The sequence below is a fragment of the Ixodes scapularis genome, unplaced genomic scaffold, assembly GCF_016920785.2.
Source record: "Ixodes scapularis isolate PalLabHiFi unplaced genomic scaffold, ASM1692078v2 PGA_scaffold11__112_contigs__length_91849675, whole genome shotgun sequence".
In the NCBI taxonomy this organism is placed as follows: domain Eukaryota; kingdom Metazoa; phylum Arthropoda; class Arachnida; order Ixodida; family Ixodidae; genus Ixodes; species Ixodes scapularis.
Window position 1 is genome coordinate 28,778,917 of NW_024609837.1, and position 15,769 is coordinate 28,794,685.

At 47.9% G+C, this 15,769-nt stretch overlaps 1 protein-coding gene across 7 annotated transcripts; it reads right to left on the reverse strand.

The window, feature by feature from the left end:
- Positions 1-1,514: 1,514 nt before the first annotated feature.
- LOC120843187 lies at positions 1,515-15,639 on the reverse strand. Of its 7 annotated transcripts, none has more exons than XR_005798527.2 (4): positions 15,345-15,639; positions 12,595-12,790; positions 11,302-11,515; positions 1,515-5,277 (listed from the first exon to the last, which is right to left on the reverse strand). XR_005798527.2 is itself a non-coding variant. In XM_042288870.1 (4 exons), the coding sequence occupies exons 1-4, from the start codon at positions 12,638-12,640 to the stop codon at positions 4,960-4,962; spliced, it is 561 nt and encodes a 186-aa protein (XP_042144804.1). In that variant the 5' UTR covers positions 12,641-13,089; the 3' UTR covers positions 4,730-4,959. The 7 variants fall into 7 exon arrangements, 1 of the variants encoding a protein (XP_042144804.1); XR_006077438.1 differs by having other exon boundaries at positions 4,730-5,277; positions 11,356-11,428; positions 15,345-15,426; XR_006077436.1 differs by having other exon boundaries at positions 4,730-5,277; positions 11,302-11,428; positions 15,345-15,426.
- Between the last annotated feature and the right edge of the window lie 130 nt (positions 15,640-15,769).

Sequence of the window (15,769 nt, forward strand, 5' to 3'; positions counted from 1 at the left end):
CAGTGGAACTTTAGGTAATAGCAGAACCATTCGCGCTGCTGCGCACATCGCTGCTCGTTCCGTTCCCGCTCTTCTTCCTCCCAAGAAATGTTGCCGCCATCTATCAGCGATGGCAGCAACCAGTTCTCTGGTTGCCAAGGCTGGAAAGGCTGCCTGCCGCGATCTATGAGCGACGGCGGCAAACAGTGTTGTGTCGACCACAGGTGTTGACATTTGTTTGGTACCGGACATGATTCTGGGGAAACTAGCCGTTAACAGCTCTGCTGTAAGAAACTCCTTTCATGCAAGGCTTGTCAAAATATTAGGTGCTGGAAAATATTGGCCATACACATTCAGTCCTTTTCATGTCCTGCAGCCACATTGAAAAGCACTGCAAACAAGTACAATCATGCTCCTGATCTCGTCACAACTGTCTCTCCTCTTGTACAATAAATTCTGCATGCTATGGTCACCAAATGTCAATAGATGCATATGCCAATGCAGCAACTGAAGCCAGCTACAGCCACATCATCTTCCTAATGCCAAATTCCTACCAATGCAACAGTAGCTTGGGCTCGAGCTAGGCAGTCCCCCCTGCAAATAGCTTTATGTTATCCCTTCAATTTATTTCTAAAATTCTATAGACCTTTTCGCCCTCCGTCGCATGGGTGCTGCGATCTTGAAATCACGTGACACAGCGGTCATTAGGTGGCTTCAAATTGTCACTCGTTTCTCCCCTTCGCGTTCTATTCGTTTTTTCGTCGCATTTTACTGCAATTTTACAGTGAAGCTGTATATGACTCCGTTGGTCAGGTTTTTTTTCCGTCTGTTAACAGAACAGTAGTGGACAGAAAAGCATTGTGCGGCGCACCTTGTCTTCTATCGCATAGTTTTGACACTTGTAGTTTTCAACAAGAAAACCACAAGTGTCAAAACCACAAGATAGATGACAAGCCATGCACAAACAATGTGAAGTACATAGCTCCCCGCATGCGTCTCGGTAAAAATTGCGGTTGCGTAAGCTGCCGTGGCAACGGCAACGTACAGCCGTTTATCTAGACCCTTTTGCTGTTTACAAACATGAACTGCCGCTTGTGTCCCAAGTGACTTCCGGTCGCTCAGTCTTTGCAAGCCTGTTGAGCTTGTTCATGTCACCAGTGCTAGAAAGCATAATCTCCAACATACATCAAAGTTGGAGATTTAATGAGGGCATTTGCCTGTACAATTTAATGTCTTGGAGGAGGCAAGTTGGTGTACAAAATATTTGAAACATTTTAACATATCTGCCGTTTCTTCATTCTTTTGGCGCTCACCTGGAGAATTCGTGGTTACATGTTTTATCGACATTTTAGGCAGCAGTGTCAAAGTGGGTTTTGTTCATTCTTGTTATGAATCAGAAGTTTGCTGAGACATCAAACAAACTGAAGCACCGCCTGGTGGCGCTTGCAAAGAAAGGGGTCTATATAAAAGAAGTTTCGGTACACTGCGTTTCGACTGTAAAACGTGGTCCGCAGGTAACGTGCACTGTCATAAAAGAAATACCAACAATTTACTTATATGAAAGACACGAGGGAATGGGGTACAAGACTTGATCCATCAAGAGGCGCTGGGCCTAAAGAGAACTTCCATCTTGCAAGGCTTGATCCACAATTCAGGGTGGTTTGAAACCTATGGTGCATATGCAGAGAACGAAAGTGCCTATTAGGTAAACAGAAACAGTACCTTACCCGAACATGTAGGGCAACGCACAGTAGTCGGGTGCAATAAACTCGCACTTGAGCAAATGTCGGTTTAACAAGTATTTCAGAATAACAAACTTTCAAAAATCTATGGTGGTTTTCCTTTGCATTCTATGCAAAAATGTTTGCTCTACGAAAAACGAATTTCGGAATAGCGAATATTTCAGTTCAACGAACTTGATCGGTGGACCCAGGATTACTGTTGTGATCAGTTCAACAAAGTTTTGTGCTCTGCAGTGCTGGCGTAGCTGATGGCCGCCGCCGCCTTTGCAGCAGCGGTGCGGTAGACAAAAACGAACCATGCGGTGCATATTTTCTTTTCTTTATTATTGGTTCCTTTCGGCCATCTTAGTTTTGGGTAACAACGGCAGTTTGTGCACCCACTTACGTAATAAGTATAACGAAATGGAAGCGGTTGTCTCTCAGACAAATTGAAATACTTTCAGCGTCTGGGCAACGGTCAAAGGCAAGTGAATGTTGCGAAGGACTATCGGATGCTACCGTCGACGTTGTCAACGTTAGTGAAGCAAAAGTCGAAGCTTGAAAGAGAAACTGCGTTCAATCCCAACAGGGAACGGCTCTGCACTGAATATTTCAAGCCAGTGGACAGTGCCGTTGCGGTATGACTTCCTCACAGCAACTAGCTGTGCCAGAGGATATGCAAAAAAAAAAAAAGATACTCTCTGGGCAACTTTGTTACTTCATGCGCTTTCAGAGCGCCGGTGCAAATGAAAATTATTGACTATTTTCAAAATGAGAAAGGCTGCAGCGTAACTGCAATACACTTTGTATATATCAATGTACATGACTCCATAAATTGCATTTCACCCTTTTGACTCAATGTATGCTGTGCCCTATGCTGTTCCATATTCCAGTGAATATATTCAGTTTAGTGGACTCCTAGTTAAGGGAACTATTTCTTTTGAGTCCCTAGAAGTTTGCTCAAGTGGGAGTTTACTGTATAGAGTTCTAGAACTTAAACGATACTGGCTATTGAAGAATATAACAGGCAGCAAAACATTCACCACAACAGAGATCTTGAAACATGCATTGGTAGTCCAGCAAGTTATGTTTCAAAACAAATTTGTGCGCACAAACAAGAAAATTGCCCTTTTACCACACTATTGAGGCAAAGGCACTGGTAAGGCCTCATTCATACAAAAATTGATCACTAACCCGTAAGAATGTCCAGCAATAGGTTTCGTGGCACTTTAGATTCCGATCGTTGTATACACTTCTGATTTTATCCCTTATGGGGAGGGGTGAGGATGAGAGCTTTCTCAAACAAAATATAATGGTGCAAGGTAACTAGTGTAGGTAAATGTTAAAGGGGTCATGAATCGATTCTTCAACTTCCTTCTTAGCTTTCCTCAACTTACAAATTGTGCAGTGTTACCAAAGGTACAGGGGCATAAGTATACCTCTAGCAGTTCAAGAGGAGGAAAAGGAGGAACTCCCCTCTTGCTCATGGCGCTTGGATCCTCATTTTTGTACTCGCACGTCACCATTCTCCCCCTAGGAAATTGGCCCTTGATGCTCGTCGCTCAACATTCAGACAAAAGTTGCTAATCCCCCCCTCCCCAGCCTGTGGCTTCCACAGTACTATGCACAACTAGCATATAAACCGGAATATAGGTTGAATTTATTCTTGAAATTGGACCTGAAAAAGTCGACCCTCGTCTTATATGACGGTCATTAGCGGAAAAACAAAAATAATCTCGCAACACTCAGTGCCTGAAGACGCCATTTTGTTTTATATCGCAATGGCCTAGCACTCGTCCACTTGTCACGATGGTCACGATTAACTTTTACTTGTGCTCCTTGGTTTGTTACATCTACCGCAGCAATAATGAGCGGAAGTAGAAGACAGTTCACAGTAGCCTTTTAGAACAAGGCAATCGCCTATGCAGAGATCCACCGGAATCTTGCAGCGCAGCGAGAGTTCAGTGTATCGGAGAAAAGCATATGCTACTGGCAAAACCAGAGACAAAAACCGGCGGCGTGCAGCAAGGCGAGGAAAACTTAATTTCGTGGAAGGACTGCAGTGTACCCCGAATTGGAAACAAAGGCGGCAAACTTTATTCGGGATCTGTGCGCCAGATCGATACCTGTGATGTCGGAGAGCATCCATATAAAAGGCGTTGAGGTTGCTCGTGCCTCCGAGCTTTCGAGGGCGCAATTCAAAGGGACGGCATCGTCCCTTTAAATTGTGTTAGTGAACTCGTCGTCGGACGAAGGCTCTGAGGAATCTGAGTAGTAACACTCGCATACTTCCTGTTTTATTGAGTGCAAAACAATTAAATAAATCTGCCGTGTTTTCTCGTCCTTTCATATACTTGGACAATTTTGTCACCAAGGTAAGGTTGCGTTTTCTTGCCATAAAAACTTCTTTTGCATCTTGCAACTTGTAAATTAAGGGGTCGACCTATATTCCAGTTTATACAGTATCTTCCGTGCACCCCTAAGCCGACAGTGCTGTGGAAACTATGTGCTCGTTGGGCCGGTCACACTTGTATCTTCAGCCACATGATCACGCTCCCTTGCACATACCCACATATGCAGAATGGGGTCAGGTGATGATGGACAGGAGGGCGGGCGAGGTTTGTCAACTGAAGTCCCAATTTTTCAACCCCGCACGGATGGTGAGAGATCTCACGGTAGCTGATGTTGGTTCTGAACCTTACTTTATCCCATTGATGTATTTCAATGTCTGTGTGGCAACAAGCTGAAAGAAAACTTGAAAATGAAGCACAGGTTGTCGATTGCTTGCTTCACAGAATAAATAGCCCAGCTCGCGTCCGATTTTGCTGCCCGTGGGACGCAGTTTCTTAGCAGAAAATCCCCTTTTTTTCGATTCTCGTTCCTTATGGCGGAAAAACCCCAGTCGTCTGCTCTTGTTCCTCTCCCGAGTGATGCATGACGGGAGTGCATTCTGGTGCACACTTGATTCTCAAGGTGCAGCGAGTGCATAGACGTGTGGAGTGGCGACGCCGAAATGAACACGTGGAGTGTCGGCCGAAACAAACATGCTCCATGTTGCGAGTGGGTACGCATGGGCACGAGTGCCCATGCATACATGTAGTCATACACTGTGCACAAGCATGTGGCTTCGACTTTTATCTTGTTTGCGTGCAGAAGTGGCTTCAACGGCATTGCAGAAATTACACTAGCCTTGACAATGAAGTACAAAAAGGTTTACGCCAAGTCTAGACACTGTTGCAAGATCACCGAGCCAGGAAACCTAAACCGAGCCACCACTAAATGTGTTCCGTTTCAAAATGGTGTAATTGGCAAGACTGAACCGCCACCAAATGTGCTCTGCGGTAGAGCACAAAAGTACATCACCAGACATGAGTGTCCAAAATGTACTTACAATGGCTAGCGGCGCCTCATAAAAGTCATGCAATGACCCTCTGCTTGGCCACTTAAGCCACACGCAGTGCCGTGCAGGGTACAGGACGGCATCCATGGTGCAGTGATCCAGGGTCCCGCCCGTAGTGTTCCGCTGCTGCCTTGGACAAGGTGAAAGCCAGCTCACTGATGTCATGGTCCCCGGTACCTGTGGTGTGTAACCATTGTGTTTAAAGGTTATACAGCCATTGACCGATATTGCAGACCCAATGGGGATCGTGCAGAATTCCGAATAATTGAGCAGTATGAAAAAATGATTTTAGCCTAAAAAATCACTTTATTATTACGACTTAAAGGGGTAGTGAAACGAAATTTTAGCGCCGATCTTGTTGCATAAATGTGGGCTAGGGACAGACACCACCTCGGAAATATAAATATTGCGCTGTAAAACACAGGAGAACTAATTTTAAACATAATTAAACGATTTCAAATTCTCATCTGGTGGATGGGGGGAAGTTCTCGTGACATCACTTGTGCCAAAATAGCAGCGCCGTTCTGCGGCAATACGGCGTGCCGGCAGAATTCGCCTAGGCCTGAACGCGTTTGCAAAGCCTTGGCGGAGAGAGCCAAAGCGTAGTTGGCCACAGTGAGCTCGTTCTCGTTGCGGCTCTTTGCACGACACGGCCCGAGCATGCTTCTGGCACGGCCGGTATTAGTTGCTGCGAGTCGCGAGCTGCAAGCCGACGTTAAAAAGGATATGTTTGAACTACGAGGGTGTCAGCAAGAGCCACGCAAATGCCAAATACCTGTTCACACTGGGAGCGGACACGCGCGTTTGATCGAAGTGCTGGATTCGCTCTGTTAGACTGCGTTTCGGTAAGCGCTTCTGGACCGATCTTTTACGATTGCAACTCGATACTGACATGACACTCGGCAAAGAAAGGTTAGGCCGACATCGCGTAGCTCCCACGAACTGCTATAGCTCGTCAGAATAAAAATGGCATACTAATAACAGAGTGTACATACCGAGTTGCGAAGGTAATCCGTATGGCGTTTATTTGAGCTCTATATCACACAAAACAAGGAGATAGAATCAATGAGAGTCCCTTCTCGACGACAGCGTTCGTCACCGCTGTCTCGGAAAACAAGGAGATCGAGATGACACGGGGAAAATATTGACCTCTGAAATTTAGTTCAGGGATCAAACTACCCATCCGGTAAGGGTCCACAAGGGTCGCGCGGGCATATTCCATTCAGCAGGCCAGCCGGTCATGGACAGGCGGTCTTGGCCAAGGACCGCCGGAGCAACGGTGCGCCGAGTCGATGTTGCTGCTAGGCCTACTATATTCTGCCGAGCTCGCTCGGTCGGCAGAATCGTGGCCGTTGTAGCTCTTCTCGTGTGTTTGTGGATCCTGCGTTCTTGATCGTCGTGGTCTGTTTTAAGTACTCCTTCCTTTTTTCGTCGGGACGCACGAGAAGAGCACGAAGAAAAATAAATGTCCGTTGGTGGCCGATACCAAGTAACTGAGCGACGCTGTCGGCCTTGTTGATTTGATCGTAAAAAGTGCGTAAGACAGCTTCGGAGCTGTCGTAAGACTCTGTCGTAACCTGCGCAAAGGTTACGAATTTCGTTTCGAGAGTACGGGTTTTCTCTCAAATTTGTCGTACGCACTTTTTTCGTCGTGAATTTGCTTTGAGAATCCGGCCTCAGAGCTGGTTTTGTCAGTGCTGCCGTGGTTGCCGACTTGCCGTGGTGCAGCGTGCGTGCAGCCCTTGCATATCTCAAACGGCCACGTTGTCACAGGTCGTAAATCGTCGACGCGCAACCAAGTGGCAACGCTCGTAACCACAACATTCACGCCGTAGCCTTTCCCGACTGGCACAAGTGACGTCACGAATGCGCCCAATATCCCAAGACTCATCGCGCTCTCCGATGGCCGATTTTCGAGCGCGCGCCCAATCGGGCCCATTAGGGTGAAAAATATAGCCATCCGTTCAAAATACAAACGCGCGATTATGATTTATGAATATCATTGATCATATTGAACCTATTTCTGACCATAATCGGTGTATTTCAAGTTTCGCTTCAGTATCCCTTTAAAACGCAAAGTTGCTGCAGCAAGTGATCGATGGTTTGCTGTACGGCATGGTACTGTATGGTACTTCGCATTTCAGCGAGTCATTTTGTCACTGTATACAGACGAAAGCATTCGGACAAGTTACGCGCTCACGGCTGCACAATGCTCGCCAACTGTAGGGCCAGTCGGTAGACTTTCCCCTCGGTGAAGGGCAAAGTCCGGTTTGTAAACGCTGTGCCGCTGGAATAAATGCGCAGATTGATCGCTACTTCCTTGGCGACACAATCACTGCCTTCTCACGTCGACACACGGGAAATACCGCAAAAAGCAGACGCCGTCATGACTTTGCAAAGTAAAACCGGAGAGGCCAAGAGCAGAAGAATTGCTTAGAGTGCTGACGTGCTACGAGGCATCAGCAACCAAAACCTGCCATTTAAAAAAAATATATACTAGTTTCTTAGCAGGACGTGACGTCACGACAACTGACAGCAGTGATTGGCAGGCGGTGTGCATTCTTGCCACTGAATTCATAACCTGTCACCGAATGTAGTTTTTAAACATGGCAGATATAATCTGGCCTGTTTTCGTCCACAATGCTGCCGCCTAGTCTGTCGCATAAATTATTTTTGTTGCTAAGGGGCAATTGGGGCTTTACGTAAACATAGGCTGGACGTGCGTGTGGGAAAAATAACACGAATGACGGCCCCCAACATTGGCTCTTCAAACAAACTGCCAGAAAACAAAAAGGCCAATATGTCAACATTTTTGTCCTTTCCCCATTTTTGGTGGCTGTCGTGTCAGATTGAAGTATAAGTAACTAGTAAAACAAAAATAAATAAAAAAGTACATAACAAAAGGTGTAAATAAACTCTGTAGATATAATACCAGTCCCAATGGTTTAAAGGGATACTGAAGCGAAACTTGAAATACACCTATTATGGTCAGAAATAGGTTCAATATGATCAATGATATTCATAAATCATAATCGCGGCTTTGTATTTTGAACGGATGGCTATATTTTTCACCCTGATGGGCCGGATTGGGCGCGCGCTCAAAAATCGGCCATCGGAGAGCGCGATGCGTCTTGGGATATTGGGCGCATTCGTGACGTCACTTGTGCCGGTCGGGAAAGGCTACGGCAGGCTACGGCGTGAATGTTGTGGTTACGAGCGTTGCCACTTGGTGGCGCGTCGACGATTTACGACCTGTGACAACGTGGCCGTTTGAGATATGCAAGGGCTGCACGCACGCTGCACCACGGGACCACGGCAAGTCGGCAACCACGGCAGCACTGACAAAACCAGCTCTGATGGCGCATTCACACTGGAAGCGGATCCGCGTTCGCGAAGCGGTTGCGGATGCGGTCTGCGAGCGACCCCGTTCAGACACACCAAGAGGCGGTTGGCGGTTTCTCGGCGATCACGTGTGATCTTTCGAGACTTGCGTTTGGCAACCCCGTTTTACAATCCAAAATCCACTTTAATCCACGATGCAAAGCCGAACTTTTGCTGTTTTGCCACTCTGAAGATTTTTCCCGGGATGTTTGCTCGCATCACGAGTTCAGGGGGCGAAAAAAGAAGCATGGGCCCGCCAAACTCGCCTGTGATTCCCTCGACTTCGCCCATAAGCAAAGCCCAGCTAGGCGCGCCTTGCTGACTCAGAACAGGACGCCACCAACCTTTTCTTCGAAGTGCATCCTTCCCGCACGAATAGCTGACCTTGTTTTCGGGATAGAGGGCCAGTTTTCCCCCCTCGTTGTTCGCTCTTATCATTTTTGAAGTTGTGACTGAGCGGTGGGGTGGACCGTGCTGCGGGGAATGTGTTCGGTGCTAGCCGGTCGTGGCTTCGTTGGTGGCGGACTCTCCTCTCGTCACTCGCACGTCGATCAAGTCTACTGTTTGTTTGACATTAAGCTCAAATAAACGCCGTATGGATTACCTCTGCATTGTCTGGTACGTACACTTTATTCCTTGGTTAGGTTCCCTTTCTTTATTTTGTTAGTAGGAAACGTTACAGGTCGAGCTAGCGCAGGTACCCTGCCCACTCCGCGGTAGTACGTTGGCTATGCAATCAAGCTCACGACGTCTCTATCGCCCTTCGTGGTGGTCATGCACGGTGTCGAAAGCTTTCAATAGTTCACGCGACTATCTTAGTGGATAAAAAAAAACTGACGTTCCGGTCGATCAGGGGCGGGTTCCGACGTTCTACGGGCAGAGACTAACAAGGCAGCGTAGCGAGCTTGGGCTGTGGCACCCGGAATAATAAACAAACTCTTACCCGAACCAAATCACCGCTGCGAAGCCCGTTAAAATTGCGACTCAATTCTTTTCGCGGCGAATCCAAGTGACGGACGTGAACATCACGTTTCTCCGTTGATTTGTCGAAAGCTAGGACTACAGCGCTTGGACGCCTCACCAGCGAAGGGTGCCATCTTGTTTCGCAAGTCACTGACGTCACGTCAGCGTCGCGTTGTGATTGGTTGCCGCTTTGCGGTTCGTGAAAGCGGTTGGGAGAAATCGGTCCCGAAGCGGTTGGCAAAAACGCGCTCCAACCGCTCGATCCTAGCCGCTTTGCGGTCGAGAACGCGCGGATCCGCTTCGCGTTTGCGGATCCGCTTCCAGTGTGAACGCGCCATGAGGCCGGATTCTCAAAGCGAATTCACGACGAAAAAAGTGCGTACGACAAATTTGAGAGAAAACCCGTGCTCTCGAAACGAAATTGTCGTAACCTTTGCGCAGGTTACGACAGAATCCTACGACAGCTCCGAAGCTGTCTTACGCACTTTTTACGATCAAATCAACAAGGCAGGCCGACAGCGTCGCTCAGTTACTTGGTATCGGCCACCAACGGACATTTATTTTTCTTCGTGCTCTTCTCGTGTGTCCCGACTTCAACCAGCAAGAAAAAAGGAAGGAGTACTTAAAACAGACCACGACGATCAAGAACGCAGGATCCACAAACACACGAGAAGAGCTACAACAGCCACGATTCTGCCGACCGAGCGAGCTCGGCAGAATATAGTAGGCCTAGCAGCAACATCGACTCGACGCACCGTTGCTCCGGCGGTCCTTGGCCAAGACCGTCTGTCCATGACCGGCTGGCCTGCTGAATGGAATATGCCCGCGCGACCCTTGCGGACCCTTACCGGATGAGTAGTTTGATCCCTGAACTAAATTTCAGAGGTCAATATTTTCCCCTTGTCATCTCGATCTCCTTGTTTTCCGAGACAGCGGTGACGAACGCTGTCGTCGAAAAGGGACTCTCATTGATTCTATCTCCTTGTTTTGTGTGATATAGAGCTCAAATAAACGCCATACGGATTACCTTGGCAACTCGCTATGTACACTCTGTTATTAGTATGCCATTTTTATTCTGACTCGACGTTACGTCAGTGTCGAGCTATAGCAGTTCGTGGGAGCTACGCGATGTCGGTCTAACCTTTCTTTGCCGAGTGTCATGTCAGTATCGAGTTGCAATCGTAAAAGATCGGTCCAGAAGCGCTTACCGAAACGCGGTCTAACAGAGCGAATCCAGCACTTCGATCAAACGCGTGTGTCCGCTCCGAGTGTGAACAGGTATTTGGCATTTGCGTGGCTCTTGCTGACACCCTCGTAGTTCAAACATATCCTTTTTAACGTCGGCTTGCAGCTCGCGACTCGCAGCAACTAATACCGGCCGTGCCAGAAGCATGCTCGGGCCGTGTCGTGCAAAGAGCCGCAACGAGAACGAGCTCACTGTGCCCAACTACGCTTTGGCTTTCTCCGCCAAGGCTTTGCAAACGCGTTCAGGCCTAGGCGAATTCTGCCGGCACGCCGTATTGCCGCAGAACGGCGCTGCTATTTTGGCACAAGTGATGTCACGAGAACTTCCCCCCATCCACCAGATGAGAATTTGAAATCGTTTAATTATGTTTAAAATTAGTTCTCCTGTGTTTTACAGCGCAATATTTATATTTCCGAGGTGGTGCCTGTCCCTAGCCCATATTTATGCAACAAGATCGGCGCTCAAATTTCGTTTCACCACCCCTTTAACAAAGAGGCTGGCTTTCTCAGAATGCCCCCCTCTCACTCGAGTCCGTATTGAATCTTAATATGAAGTTGCCCCGAAAAAGCTGCAGAAAATGCACATAGTGACAGAGCCCATAAAGACCACACCTGCCTTTCACATGGCCTTTCGAACTAGATGCAGTACAGGACGCAGAACGGTACCCATGGGCTAGCTGCAGCTGTAGCCCAGTGCTTGTAGTATCTCGCAGCTGATGGAAGGGAGGGAGGCCAGCTCCTTCATGCCGTGGTACCGGGAAAAACAGTACAGATGAGCCACAGACGTCAAGCGCCTTGAGTATTTCTGTGCATCCACGAAGCCAATCTGGGACAGCAATGACAGAAAACTTCAGTAACACAGTGAACAAAAGAGTAGGCATGCAGGCGAGCTGTGAATTCTGAACACAGCTAAAACCCAAGGCACAAGAAAGCAGAAAGGAAGAGGCCTTTCCACTTCCTTGCATGTCGGGTTTGAGTCTCGCACGGGGTAGCAAAAAAGCAACAATACTGGCTCCCTAGTCTTTTTCTGCGTCAAGAAGCCTTGGAACAAAGAAATCCTACTGGTTATTCATCTTGTTTTCTCTTCTCGGGCGGATTATAGTGCACGGTGCGGAAGCAAACTGCCTCGAAAGGGCTCAACTCACACTTCCAAGAAAATGATTGGCGAGCAACCTCTCCATTGTGTGCTATGTGCAGTGTACGTTTTAAGCAGGTCTGTTTTCTGCTAACACAACAGCAGTAGGAATGTTACTTGTGTCGAGCTGGAGAAGCCATAGTGGGGGCTACCCCAGCTACGCCCACGCTGGCTCTCATGGCGGTTATGTGCAACGCAGACAGCTTTCCCCATTTCAACCGAGTGCCTAGGCAGACACAGAAGCAGCCACATAAGACGATCGAGGGAAGACGCAGAGTTGTACAGGCAAAGAGGGAACGACATAGTGTAGCGAGCTTTTTAGTCCAGGCTATTCCTCCGAGAAATGCAGTCGGTGGAAATGTATGTCAGTTGTTCTTGCCATTAATTTAGGTAACGAATGCAAACATTATACTATTTTGCATCTTTTTCTACTGCAATGCTGGTCACCCGCAACGAAAAAACGCCACAAACTGAAAGAAAGTCTGGTTGCAATGTTAACACGGACACCAAGTCCACCAGGAAAAGCCATCTGTGCCATCCACCTGTTCATAAGCGAGCTGGAGTTTATCAAAGCACAACCGAGACTCTCTCGGGAGTATTTGGTTCCTTGTCACTAGTTATTGAATGAAAACACAGTGCAGTGTTGATTACTGTCAGCGCAGCCTTGCCACTAGCACTGCTGTCACTCAGGGTGGCACATATTTCGCTGGCACGACATGGCCTGCGAGCCACATATATCCCTAAAAGGAAGCTGCATAGAATGCACTTACCGTGGCTAGCGTCGCCGCCCAGAGAGCTTGCACAAAACCTCCGCATGACACGCAGTGCAGTTCAGAACAGAGCAGCACTGGCTAGCCAGTTGCTGCGAAGGCTTGCAGCGCCTTGCTGCTGCAAGTCACCTCCTTCATGCCTTGTGGTACCCATCAGTTTCAAAACAAACGCTGATGAACCACGACCAGCCATCACCTGTAGCACAAGGGGGAAAAACATATGAATGTGCAGTCTCCTATCTGTTTGCTTTTGTCTAACGTCTCTGAGTTTTCTTTGAGAAGAAAACAGCAATGACACTTCTTTCACAGTAATGTGCAAAAGAAACAAAAACGGCTCGGTTATTATACTGCCTCGTAAGTTGTGTGCAGCAAAGGCACGGGTGCGAGGGCACAGCTCTGCAGAATGTCCTTTTGCGCGGGTACTCGTGCAAAAAAGGCGCTTTTTACTGTCATGTGCTCGGGCCTGCGCCTCTGCTGCACACAACTTATGATACAGAGTGTATACACCAACTCATGTTTACAAACAAACCGGAGCGCCCCTAGCGGATGCCACCGGCGCCGCGCATGCGCGGTGGATGGTGGGCAAGAAGCCCGCCGTCGCCCATAAACAAACCATTGAATTGCGTTGTTGTCGGCGTCGGTGGGAGTCCCCGTGCTCTTTTTCGCGTTGGAATTGTTGATTTTACGTCCTCCTAACAATGTCTGACTACTTGAGCGGCTTCAGCAAAATTATCGAGGCAAAACTTTGCGTGAATAATGTGACGTGCGGCGATTCATTTCACGTGGACGCCGGAGAATGGGCGCTAAAGCCTGACTCCCACGATGAGATTCCGCTCGCTATTTTCAGTCGCGACGTCGCTCGGACTGCAAAAGCGTGGACCGTAGCTGAGATGGTGGATATCGATACTGAAAACCGCAAGTAGAATCGGGCATTACAAGTCGGTGATGGCCACTGGTAACAATGATCAACAACTTCTTGTATCTGTTCACACTTAGCCGACTTACCCCAACCAACCTTCAAAAGTGTTTTGAGGCCTGCACATAGTTCTTATCGCAATTGCCGGGTCAACGTTTGGTTTACGAGCCGCTGTCGTTTGAACGAACTGACGACAAAAAGCAGCCAAGTTTGAAAGAGCAGACGACAGTTCGAACGCACGCGCAATGGAGTACGGGCAAGAAGCACCGCGTCCCGCGTCAACAAACCATTCGAATGTCACGTTGTCGGCGTCTGTGTGAGTCTGCATACTCTTTTTCGCGTTGGAATTGTCGATTCTACGTCGTCATCGCAATGTCTTACCACTTCAATCGCCTGAGCGAAATTATCAAGGCTCGTTACGCCGCTTAACTTTCCGTAAATAATTTGACGTGCGGCGATTCATTCGCATGAACGCTGCAGAATGGACGCCAAAACCATGATGAGATTCTTGTAGCTATTTTCGGTCGCGACGTCGCTCGTGCTGCAGAAGTGTAAAAGGTAGCGGCGATGATCGACGTCGATACTGAAAATCGGAAGCGGGAACAGACCAAGCGTAACAAGTAGGCGATGGCCACCGGTACCAATAATTAACATTTTGTATCGACTGTTTACACCGAGCCTACTTAAGTCTTTTGAGGCCTGCAATTACTTCTTATTGCAATCACCGGGTCAAAGTTTGGTCTACGGGCCGCTTTTGTTTGAACGAGCAGACGACAAAAAGCAGATAAGTTTGAAAGAGCAGACGAAAGTTCGAACGATCAGGCGGCCGTGTGAATTTGAAGACGCACTGAATCCGTGGGTGGTCCGGACAACTTGGGGGTTTTCTCTCGTTCATGTCGGAACAAAGCAAATACATCTGGCGACCACAAATTGTGGCCCGCACACGCAATCGTAGTTCGATAGCGTCTGGTTTGCCCTTTTCACGGCTGCTATCCACGTTCTCGGAAGAACGGAGGGTGCAAAAACACATGAAAACTAATCTTCAAACCTTTCCAGACTCTCTTGGTAAAGCCCCCATCGCAGCATTTTGACGAGAAGGCAGGTTTTCTGTCTCGTTTCTTCCGAAGGAACACAGGAATGCATGTCTGGCACGGCGACTTCTGCCCACCGCCCCAGACCGGAAGTGCGTCCGGCGCGCCACCACCGCGGCGTGACGTAGGAGAGTTGAGTTGGTGTATAGCACGCCTCCGTGAGCACTCGCGTACGGCGAGAAATCCATGATATCCAGGAAACCTCGCAAGGGTGCACGAGGCTGCAAGTGCGCCAGAATGTGCAACTGGAGGTGGTGACAGAATGACATAGTTTGAGAACATGAGTTTACTTGGGTCAAAATATAGAAGCGAAAACCGTAACTTCCTTGCCGGCTGATGTTTGGAGCCATCGGAGCACGATCAACTATTTGTTGTGATCGGGGTATTACGATCGGACGCCGGTTGGTAAAGATTTGAAAAACCCGGAAGAATAAAACCTGTTGGGGGCGAAGACAGACAGCGCAGTTCCTTGTTGACATGGGATGTAATATCAAACACATTATTCCGCCGGATCAAACGTTTTTGTTTAATCAGGCTTAGCTCGGAAGTCTGCCGGCAGGTCTGGGATGCGGTTTTTAGAGCTCTTTTGGCGGGCTTTCAGGTTTCTGCGATGCGTGTTTTCATCGTGAGCACAGGCTCAAACAATAGGCAGCGGCGCCAAATGTATTTGAAACGAAGAAGCAGCTCGGACACGTGGAACGAACACATCGAAATCACATCACAGGAAAACGCAAATCACTCACCTTTTGTTCGACGATGGTTCGCAAGACACGATTCAAATCGACGACACTCGATTCGGTCACGATATTCAGGTAAAGGACGCAACAACGTACGCCTTGCCGTTCCTAATAACTACATAAATACGACGATACGACACGATATCAAACAAAGGAGTCGGAAAAACGCAATCTGAAGCGCAGAAACGCGGTCCCGCGGTTGCAAAAAGCAAGAAAATAAACAAAATAAAAAAAAAAAATAATACGTCAACAAAGTAAAAATAAAAAAAAAAAGTTTCCTCGCTAAAAACCGTGACGTCACAGAAAACAAAACAAACAAAAACAAGCAAAACAAAATTTTTTTGTCACTTGACGTTATATTTGTGACGTCACTTCCGGTGACGTCGGGTCACGTGACTTGCCATTATTCCTCCTCCGAATCGCTCGTGTCA